Genomic DNA, 11,849 nt, shown 5'->3' with positions numbered 1-11,849 from the left:
GAAACGATACAATGAGAATTATGAAGTACTGAATAATTAAAGTTGTCAATTTTGTCAAAAAGTAGCATTCTTCACTTTGTTATAGCATGAATACAGAATAAATAAGAAGGGATAAATGATAATCTACATATGATTAGGGAACAAAACACCATGATAAAGTACGGAAAGATATTAAATATGTCACCTGAAAATCATTTATAAATTAATTATATGAAATTCTTGTATTAAATGTAAGTTTATTACCTAAAATAAGGTAAGTAACATGTTACTGCTAGTTATAAATATAAACTACATTAATAATAGAGTAAATGTTTTACGTAATTGGTGTATATAAATTAAATTTGTATTGAAAAGCTTATATGCGAAGCGAGATACCAATATATTGAGTCCTTCTAAATTTTCCAAAAACATAAGTACGGAGGAATGTCCATTTAACGACATAATAATTAGTTGGAAGAAATATTTCTCACTTATGAATTCTGATTAAGGTGATCATTTTCAAATTTACACGATCAACAAGAAATGCATTATGATAAATAGAGAGACTAGGTGAACATAATCCATGATCAACAGAAATAAATGTATGTACGTATAAAATGATTTTTTTTTTTTGGTTCTTTGTTTTTATTTTTTCAGTAGAGAGATAAGGGTTTGTTTGGTTGGAAACAAGTTATCCCAAGAGTAGTTATCCCATCCTCTTATAGGGATAAAAAATACTACAATTCCGGAATAACTAATCCCGGGATTAGTTATACCGCGATTTTATCCCAACAAAATATGGGATAAACTCATCTCAAATTTAATCACGTGATTAATTATCTTTTAACTCTCATAGAAAACGATCCTTAAGTGTATCGAAATTATGCAGGAAGAAATCTTGGAGAGGCGTGAATCCAGTAAAATTTGAGCTGTATGGTGTCTGCTTTATGAGTGAAGAAGCTGTAAACCGTGTCACCATATTCCTATATGTGGAGGATTTTTTTTTTAACCGTTGGGTGTCTAAAGCTTCAATATTGAAGGATTTTCCATTCTCATGATTAAAAAGTCAAAATCTCTTGTTAATGATATAAGCGGATTCAGTACTAAGGTTTTAGGTGTCGAACTCATTGTACTTTTAACTTATGAATTTAAAATTCAATTAACGACAACTCGATATATAATGCATTCCGTATTCAAGCAGAGTTTGAGAAATAATCGCAACCTTTAGAGTCCAGGAAAGAACCGCACCCTAAAGCGTGTAATGTAAATAACCTACTGTAAGTATTAGTTATTGTTGTCATGGCGAATTCAACAACTTTACCATTACATCAAGGTTCCCTTCCGAATTCAAAATCCAATATTTGTTGAATTTTAATAAATTTATGTACCAAAATAATAAACTATTGAACCATAGTCAATATAAGTTTCAACATCACCCTAGAAAGCAAAAAACTTGAACAACTACTCTCTTTGCCAACCCCCCCCCCCCCCCCGCCCCCTCTCTTCAACAACAACATTAACACCTCTAGCAGCCATAAATGCTATTGCATCCTCTCAATACGCTTTGCAATAACTCCTTTGCTGCCACATCTTCTCCACCTGTTTCCTTTCCCTTTTCCCTTCTTCACCTTCTCTTCTCCCTCTCCAAAGCACCTCTACTCTCTCTCTCTCTCTCTCTCTTTGTATTAATTCTATCTTCTTTCTTTTTCATACTTTGTCCAAGTATTCTTCTTAAATTCTAGTCACAAGAAATGTGTTTGCACCTATGAACATATCTACCTTTTCACTCTCCAAATGGTATAACCCTTTGCCTTAAAACCAGATTTAACCATATATAACCTTTTATTCCTCTAACCCTAATACTCCAAAAAAACATGTTCTTGCTTTCGTTACAAGGCTTCAAAAATTAGTGCTCATAGTAGTTATAGTAGTAAGTTTCACTTATTCGTTTTTCTTTTTTTCTGACTTACCCTTTTTATTTTTTTCCGTTATATTTTTTGCAGAATGAGAAATGTCAGTGAAGTTGAAGTGTACCGAGATACTCGTAGACGTTATATTGAGTACATAAATGTGAATAAGAAAAAAGAGTGAAAAAGAATAAGCAGTTTTTCGAGTTCACACTATGTCAACTCTCTCTTTGTTTTTTTGCTAAATTTTTCTCAATTCAGTCTTTTCCCAAATTTCGTTGTTTGACTTCCTACAACCGAGACATTTCTTCCTTGTTTTTTACTTCTAGTTTTTCCCATTAGTTTTTTCCTTGGATAAAACCAGAGAATATTATCTATACAAAACCATATGCCCTAACCTTCTAAACAAGTCAAAACCAAAAGCAAAAAAAAAAAAAATATCTCCTATTACACTATCTACATATATTTAAAGGAGATAGAAATTGTTCTATGGCTTGAAGGTAGAGGAAACAAGATGTAGGGTTGTTTTGGTTTTTCTTGAAAAGCTCAATTCGAAAAAAGTAAGTCATTTTAAAACCAACTTTTACGGTCTAGTAGTATCAGTGAGAATCAATAGGTGCGAGTTCAATTTTCACTATCCAAAAATCCAATAAAAAAAGTGGTTATAGCCGCGGCTTGACTGACTCTCTATATTCTTGCATGTTTATCTGTTCCCTTTTGTTATCATTTTTCTTCCTATTCTTGGGATCTGTTTGGATCTTGAGCTATTATAGGTAATAGAGATCATTCAAGTTAAATTATTGGAAACAAAGATGCACTTCTTCACATTTTTAATTGAAAGGTTTTAAGCTAATTATATACACGTACATGTTAATATTTTAGTTTTCATTAATTTCTTGAGTTTTTGTACTTCTTAAGATCTACTACTAGGGTACTATTTTTGGTGTATTCATAGAGATGATTTATTTATTTTTCTTTTTTGTTTCGGCGCAGATTAAAAATCCTTAGTTAGCTTTGCAAAGAAGGAAAAGTTCATCAAGATGTTTCAGCAAAACATGTTCGATAGCCACAATTTTTTGCTAGATTTGAGCCATAAAACATCAGAAAACGAGATGGACTTGATTCGAGATGATGAATTCGAGAGCAAATCAGGCGCTGATACCACGGAGTTAGCCCCTTCAGGAGACGATCAAGATCCTAATAAACGTCCCAAGAAAAAACAATACCATCGGCATACACAACATCAAATTCAAGAATTGGAAGCGTAAGCAATTTTTATATTGACATAATTTCACAAAAAATAATTTTCATTTTTCCTCGTGCCGAGGGTCTACAGCAAGCAGCCTCTCTACATTCACTGTAGGGGTAAGGTCAGCGTACTATCTACCCTCCCTCAGACCCCACTTGTAGGATTATACTGGGTTTATTGTTGACGTTGTTGTTGTTATTGCAATTAATCAATTGGTCATTTGACAGTTTTTTCAAAGAATGCCCTCATCCAGATGATAAACAAAGGAAAGAGTTGGGGAAAAGATTAGGGTTAGAGCCTTTGCAAATTAAGTTTTGGTTCCAAAACAAGCGTACTCAAATGAAGGTAATTAGCTAGTCTTTTCTATTTGTGCATCAATTTTCCAAACGTAAAATTTAAAATGTCATTAAATGCCAGCATTCAATGTAATAGCTGTTACAACGACATTGTTTTCTTCATTTTGCCAGGCTCATCACGAACGCCATGAGAACACACAATTGAGGAATGAGAATGAAAAACTTCGTGCCGAAAACATAAGGTATAAAGAAGCACTTAGCACTGCTACATGTCCAAATTGTGGAGGGCCGGCTGCCGTAGGCGAGATGTCATTTGATGAGCAGCACTTGAGGATTGAAAATGCTCGTCTAAGAGAAGAGGTACTTTTTCAAAAGCTATAACGCGAATTTAGAATTTAGAGTCATTAGGTTTTGTTTATAAATGTCATTTTTTTGTCCCACAAATGCGTGTGTTTATATAATAGAGGTGGCAAAAGAGCTAGTTGAATCAAATTTAGGGGGTTAAAAATGGATCAAATTAATAAACGGGTCGAAATGACCCAATCAGTCCAAAGTTTGTCTGAGTCAAGGTGGATTAGGTTAAGATGGATTTGCCCTTCAACCTGACAATTGCAATATTTTAATAAGAATTAACTCAAATAGCTGGCCACCTTATCACTTAAATTAAAAATAGTTGACAGACGCATAATTCATGTACCATATGTATATAACTTGTATATTCAGTGTATAGTTTATGTATACGGGCTATTTGTGTTAAAATCCCTTATTTTAACCCGTTTTCCTCCACACTTTGATGGATCATTTCGGGTTTAGCCATTTGGTCAAGTCAACAAACAAGTCATAATCCAACTGGTCGGGCGGGTTATTAAAAGAATAAGTTTATTTTGCCACCGCTAATGTATATACGGTCCAAGTTAGACGTAGTGGGTTCTGTCAAACCTGTTGTGTCTAGTCTAGAATTTTCACTTATTTTGACTCATGAATATATGGTCCTATATGTATCACTACTAATTACATCATTAAAAAAAATTTATGGTTCTACTTGTAGATTGACAGGATATCTGGGATTGCAGCAAAATATGTTGGGAAACCAATGCTTAATTATCCTCAACTTCCTTCTCCTATACCACCAACTCGTTCACTTGATCTTGGAGTGGCAAATTTTGGTCATCAATTAGGAGAAATGTACAATGGTGGTGCCCTTCTTAGATCAATTTCTGGCTCAACAGATGCCGATAAACCAATGATAATTGAGCTCGCTGTTGCAGCAATGGAGGAATTAATTAGATTGGCTGAAACTAGAGAGCCCTTGTGGATTCAAAGTTCAGAAAATTCCGCTGAGATTTTAAGTGAGGAGGAATATGCTCGGACATTTCCTCGAGGGGTTGGACCAATGTCATTGGGATTAAAATCTGAAGCGTCACGAGAATCGGCCGTTGTCATTATGAATCACATTAATTTAGTGGAAATTTTGATGGATGTGGTAGGAATTGTATTATATAGTCTTGATTATGAAATTATTTTGGTCTTCAACATTTCATTTTAAGTACTAATTAATGATAAATGTCGTAATGATTTCAGAACCAATGGACAAGTTTTTTCGCTGGGCTAGTATCAAAAGCAACGACTTTGGAAGTCTTATCGACTGGCGTCGCAGGAAATTACAATGGAGCCTTGCAAGTGGTAAGAAATTATATTAGGGATTAAAAGGTGCGTAGATGAGTGGGTTGGACTGTATTTGTGTGGATTAAAATAATAAATGGGTTGGATCATATCTCATCCAGTATTTGCTTAAATCAAGATGTGTGGTTAATTTGAGTAAAAATAGCATGGCTTAGCTAGTTTTTGGAGTGTTTGCAAAGTCATTAAAAAATAATCACTATTTTGCTGCAACACGGAAAGTTCCAGCATAATATACTAGAGATTGGTGCACTTGTGTATGAATTTCCTGCATATATGCTGGACCGGTATATTATACTGGAATTCCAACATATTATGGTGGAGTATTTTCCGGATTTTGAATAGTGTTTTCGTTCAGATTTATCTTTACATAAAAGTGGCTAAATTTCGATTACTTTTGAAATTGTGGCTATTTTTAAATTACCACTTGTAAATTTGGTTATTTTTTAATTTCTCCCTTAATTCGAGCTAAATAATTGGTCATTATTCAACTCGCGATCAATAATTTTATTTATTTGTTTGTTCTTCTGTAGTTTTTTTTGTCTTTTGTAGTTTATTTAATGGAAAAAATCAAACTATTAAATGCATTTTCTTTTATTTATTTTGAGCTCAAAATTATTTTTCAATATTTTGATAAGTGTTTTTAATGAGGCAATTTGAGCTACATGTGTAACTCAATTTAGCCCAATTTTTTAGATGGGGTAATCTACTCACCCAAGTTTGGACATGTCATTTTTTACCCTAATTTGACATCCCTAAAATGAGAAAAAATCTTATTCTCTATTAGAGTATCTCGGCTAGAGTATCTTCTTCTTCTTCTTCTTTTTTTTTTTTTGGGATAATATTCGGATCAACTTGCTGTACTTTACTTTCTAATGGATGTCTTGTTGTTACATTTCACTTTTAGATGACAGCTGAGTTCCAAGTCCCCTCACCACTTGTTCCAACTCGTGAAAACTATTTCGTAAGATATTGCAAACAACATGCTGATGGAACTTGGGCAGTAGTTGATGTTTCCTTAGACAATTTGCGCCCTACTTCAGTAATGTCACGTTGTAGAAGAAGGCCATCTGGTTGTCTAATTCAAGAATTACCAAATGGTTACTCCAAGGTAAAGCCACTCCTAAAATTTTATACTCACACCATACATTGTACTTCAATATATTTAAATCTAATTTAATCGGTTATAACAGGTAACGTGGATCGAACATGTTGAGGTGGACGATAGAGCTGTCAACAGTATTTATAGACCTCTTGTGAATTCAGGCATGGCATTTGGTGCTAAAAGATGGGTAGCAACATTAGATAGACAATGTGAACGACTTGCTAGTGTAATGGCCAATAACATCCCAACTGGTGATGGTACGTATAATTACAAGTCTTTAAATTTTCTTATTGTAAGAAAATTAGTCTCCTCTTGTTATACTTTATGTGGCACTACTAGTAATTGTAGAGTCAAGAAACCCCCCGAGTTTTTATAATAAATTTCTAATGTTATGAATATTATAACTTATTTATCCTTTTTGCTCCATCCGTTTTAATTTATGTGAACTTATATGGTTGTGGATAGAGTTTAAGAAAGAAATGAAGACTTTTAATACTTATGGTCCTGAACAAGTCATAACAGTTGTATGGCTACAATTCTTTTGAACTTGTGGTGTTAAAAATATCAAGAGTATTTGTATGGCTATAAAACCTTCTCAGTGAGGGTAGAATTGAAAGTTTAAGTTAAATTGTTTCTAAATTTAGAAAGCGGTCATTCTTTTTGGAACATACCAAAGAGGAAACAAGTTCACATGTTTGGAATGGAGGGAATACTAATCTTAGCATAGGAAGAGCATGTTCAGATTTTAATTTGAAAAATCCGAAGATTCTATGTCCAAGTTCACTATAAAAAACAAAGTAGTTTAACCCTCTTACTCTGAACCACACCATATATATAAAATGTGACAGAGGGAGTAGTTGGAGACAATTTTCTTGAAATCATGATTTCTCTTGTTTAATTCCCTGCAGTCATTACAAGTCCAGAAGGTAGAAAAAGTACGTTAAAACTTGCTGAGAGAATGGTGATGAGTTTTTGTGCGGGCGTTGGTGCATCAACGGCTCACACATGGACAACATTATCTGGAAGTGGTGCTGATGATGTGAGAGTGATGACTAGGAAGAGTATAGATGATCCAGGAAGACCTCCTGGTATTGTACTGAGTGCAGCAACTTCATTTTGGCTGCCAGTTCCTACAAAGAGAGTATTTGACTTTCTTCGCAATGAGAATTCAAGAAATGAGGTAAATATTGATGAAGCAATTGATTTACATACATGCACGTCATTTTCATTTTGTTTGTTAAATATAGGGGTAGGAGAAGGGAATTATATGGTAAGAAAGCGAACCCTTACCAACAAGGTGAAAGTTCTAGTAACTAACCAACTGAGCTTACTACGATTCCTAAACTGTGTGCAGTGGGATATTCTTTCAAATGGTGGCCTAGCTCAAGAAATGGCACACATTGCAAATGGTCGTAATTCTGGCAACAGTGTCTCTCTATTGCGCGTTAATGTAAGTACTCTCATTCTATATATATGCCTCTCTATCCCCAAAACCCCACTATGTGGGATTTCTCAGAAATTTCTTGTCGGGCAGGGGATCAAATAATTAGTTACACATTTTTTGTTTCTAATTAACGAGGTGGCTATCAAAAATTATCTTACTTGACATCACAATATTTTATATCATAAGCAAGAAATGCTAATGAAATTGTGAATTTAATTTCTTTTTGTAGAGTGGAAACTCAAGCCAGAATAATATGTTGATACTCCAAGAGAGTTGCACTGATTCAACCGGCTCGTATGTTATTTACGCGCCGGTTGATATAGCAGCAATGAATGTGGTGTTAAGTGGTGGTGATCCTGACTATGTGGCTCTTTTGCCTTCTGGTTTTGCAATACTCCCTGATGGTTCTACTACAACTAATGGAGTTGGAATTAATCCTGAGACTAATGCTGCGGGTGGTTCGTTACTCACTGTTGCATTTCAGATATTAGTTGATTCAGTCCCAACAGCGAAACTATCGCTTGGATCAGTTGCAACTGTTAATAGTCTCATCAAATGCACTGTTGAAAGGATCAAAGCTTCCATAGTATGCGAAAGCGCATAATGCTAATCTGAGGTAACACTTTGTTATATAAGTTTATCTGTTAAGATGCATCATATACGCGTTTGGATAATTTATTTGGAAAATTTTGTGTAAAACAAAGCTTTTCTTTGTTAAGTGTTCACAAAAAGAAAATGAGAAGTTTTCTAAAATGTTGTAGAAAAACTGATGGAATAAGCCGGCTCAAAGACACTCTTAACAAGCTCACACAGTCCTAAAAGGCCTTTTAGCTGAATATCCACACACCTGATATATAACATTTTCTTTTTCTTTTCAACGATAAATGTAAGACTTTATTCGCACATCAAATATGTAAAAATTTCCATCGGCAAACGCTCAAGGGAAACGTGTATGGAGCGAGTTCAACTGAATACACTGATTTTGACTAGAATTACACACATACATGTAAAATGTTTTTAAAATTACACGATACTAGATGTGAAGAACTTAATGACTTCAAATTCTAGTTTAGACTTTGCCCGTAAATTATGGTGTTATTTATCAAATATTTTATTACTCACTCCGTCCCAATTTATGTGATACTATTTTTTAGTTAGTCCTAAGAAAAGGACACATTTCTATATTTAGTACTTTAGCATTTTAACTTCAAAATGCACATCTTATCTTTAATGAGATGACTTATAGCTACACAAATATTTATGGCTCATTTTAGTCCACAAATTTTTTGAATTTTTCATATATATATATATATATATATATATATATATATATATGTACATGTATATATATATATATATATATATATGTACATGTATATATATGTATATGTATGTATATGTATATGTATATGTATGTATATGTATATGTATATATATGTATATGTATATATATATATATATATATATATGTATATGTATATGTATATATATATATATGTATATGTATATGTACATGTATATGTATGTTATTTTGGTTAATCTAATCAAGTTTCGTAGGTAGCTCATTATGCTCAAACTAACCATTTTATTGGATACTGCAGTCAATGTATATGTATATGTATGTTATTTTGGTTAATCTAATCAAGTTTCGTTGGTAGCTCATTATGCTCAAACTAACCATTTTATTGGATACTGCAGTCAAATTCAAGATGAGTTTTAGTATACATATATGTAGAGAGGAGAAGGGAAAGTAGTCAAGAACGCACCTCAAGTAATCCTTGCTGTTTGGTGTTTGTTGGCAAGAAAAACAAGCAGAAGCATTTCACCATCCCGCAAGTGTAAAATAGGTTCGGGTATTGACTTCACAATTTTAATGAACTTAACTTTGATGTAAGCAATCCTTCTCTTTTTTCATCTAACTCCCATCAATCAAATCAAGTTTTTTTTTTTTTTTGTATTGCACTTTTATTTAGATTTCTATTTTTAAAACCATCTAAATTGTTTTAAAAGAATATATAGATGATTTTATGCATTTTGTTTAGTATCGTGTTTTTTCGATCGCACACATTATTTTGATTTAGGAAGTCCTCCGCTCTTGAAGAATTTCCTCATATTTTGTGAATTTTGAAAATTTGTTCTTTATTTCTAATGAAGAAATTAGTTTGATTATTAGCAAAACAATTATCTACACTAATTATAAGCAATTGATACTTTGTTCATATTTTCTATTTTCTAAATCAATACATAAGTTTATTGCAATAGGATCATATTTAGGTGATTCCCCTTATGGAGGAGTTCTACGTTATAGCGGATTCGACTGCCAGCTCCAGCCCCATATATTCCAAACTCATAGTTAATGGGGCATTTGCATCTATGCCCGCTTTTTGTGTTATGTTTTAATTTGTGCCTGCTTTGCAAAAAAAATTGCAAGCGTACCCGTTTTTTCGCATAACTTCAGCATACAGGGCTGAAGTAGCAAAGACAATCACGCAAAACTTCAGCATTCTAGTAGACGAGCCTGAAGTAGCAAGTGTGTTGAACCAAGTGTGCTGAACTTTTTGTTTTGTAACTGGCGAACTTCAGCTTTAGAGCTGAAGTTTTTGTTTTTGTAACTGACGAATTTCAGTTTTAGAGCTGAAGTTTTTGTTTTATAAGAGCTGAAGTTTTTGTTTTTGTAACTGGCGAACTTCAGCTCTAGAGCTGAAGTTTTTGTTTTGTAACTGGCGAACTTCAGCTCTAGAGCTGAAGTTTTTGTTTTGTAACTGTCGAATTTGTTTTGTAACTGGCGAACTTCAGCTCTAGAGCTGAAGTTTTTGTTTTGTAACTGTCGAACTTCAGCTCTAGAGCTTAAGTTATTTAGTTAACCTAGATACTAATAACTCCTTTGAATATCTTTCGTGTTGATGAGTACTGTCTTCTCCGGATTGTGCCGTGTCTTCTCATTTGAGAAATAAGCTCCTTTTGTTCCATCTGTTTCGCTAAGTTAGGACTCATCTTCTGTGAAAAATGTGAATATTTGTAATTTTAATTTACATTTAACTGAACTACCTTGAAGCACAGAAAAAACTTTACAAACTTACAAGAACATCACAACAATTGAATGAAGATGAAGTCTATGAATGATGATAACAACAATTGCAGCAGCCACAGAAGTAGCAATGATAATAATAGTAATAGTCATAATGATGCTAGTAGTAACTGGTTAGGATTTTCTCTCACCCCACATGAAAATGGAGGTTACTTCGTCTGAACCTCAACACCAACATCATCAGTTCAATATTTTCTGCTTAGTTGAGATTCTCCTGTATATGATTCGAGTGAGTTGCAAAATAAGGAGGAGGAGAAAGAGGGCTGAAGTTATTTAAAAAGTGGGTACAAGTTAAAAGTTTTTAAAAAATGGGTATAGGTTAAATGGGGGCGACCAAATAGGGCGCCCCGTGCAATTTTTACATAGTTGATGGGTCAATATTAAGTGAAAATAGCATGGCTAACCAGTTTTCGGATTGATAATTGACCGAATGCTTGATCGAGGTTGGGCTTGGTTCAGCCCGTGGGCTAAAATACTAATTTAATTTAAATTTAAATATTTAACATTTAAAGAATAAAATTAAAAAAGGGTAAAAAAAAATATAAACAACTGTTAATGGAATATGTTTGTAACTATATACGTAATTCCAAACTTGGTATATTACTCTATATCTCAATATAGTTGTAAGCATTTAAGGGGGCGTATTATTCTAGCATCATATTATAAATTGATCATGTATTATTGCATTTGGGAGATCATGAGAAAATTATGTTGATCTATGATAGCAAGCAAATTCTACTAATTTTAAATTTCTAGGTGCTATGATGACACATGATCTAAAATCCAAATTAAGAGATCTCATCATATAAATTTATTGAAGGAATCCTTGAACCAGAAGACATTGAAACACAAAGTATTAAAAAATATTTATCTTGACGTTAAAGAAGAAGAAGCTAGAAATATAAATAATTTGCATTTCAATTACAAGATTCTTTGTCAAATATTAAGCTTCTTATACAACCATGTGCAAACTTTAAGTTATTCACATGATTAGAGGACTAAGTTACGATGAAATACTTATAGATTAAAAAAATAATAAATAAATAAAGGGTCGGCCTATCCTAGTCTGCAGCCCTCTTAGGGACGGGTAGGACAGGCCAT

The 11,849-nt window shown here is 33.3% G+C and overlaps 1 protein-coding gene across 4 annotated transcripts; it reads left to right on the top strand.

Moving 5' to 3' along the window:
* The first annotated feature begins 1,545 nt into the window (after positions 1-1,545).
* LOC107826459 (homeobox-leucine zipper protein PROTODERMAL FACTOR 2) lies at positions 1,546-9,691 on the top strand. Of its 4 annotated transcripts, none has more exons than XM_075255998.1 (12): positions 1,546-1,909; positions 2,880-3,150; positions 3,363-3,480; positions 3,603-3,791; positions 4,480-4,914; positions 5,013-5,114; positions 6,019-6,222; positions 6,305-6,473; positions 7,125-7,396; positions 7,571-7,666; positions 7,890-8,276; positions 9,359-9,691. In XM_075255998.1, exons 2-11 carry the CDS (start codon positions 2,927-2,929, stop codon positions 8,262-8,264), a joined length of 2,184 nt encoding a protein of 727 aa, XP_075112099.1. In that variant the 5' UTR covers positions 1,546-1,909; positions 2,880-2,926; the 3' UTR covers positions 8,265-8,276; positions 9,359-9,691. The 4 variants fall into 4 exon arrangements, with proteins under 4 accessions (XP_075112099.1, XP_075112095.1, XP_075112100.1 ...); XM_075255994.1 differs by having other exon boundaries at positions 1,658-1,776; XM_075255999.1 differs by lacking the exon at positions 1,546-1,909 and adding an exon at positions 1,983-2,446.
* The last annotated feature ends 2,158 nt before the right edge of the window (positions 9,692-11,849 follow it).

This window comes from Nicotiana tabacum, chromosome 1 (genome assembly GCF_000715075.1).
Source record: "Nicotiana tabacum cultivar K326 chromosome 1, ASM71507v2, whole genome shotgun sequence".
In the NCBI taxonomy this organism is placed as follows: domain Eukaryota; kingdom Viridiplantae; phylum Streptophyta; class Magnoliopsida; order Solanales; family Solanaceae; genus Nicotiana; species Nicotiana tabacum.
This window is presented reverse-complemented; position numbering and strand designations above follow the sequence as displayed.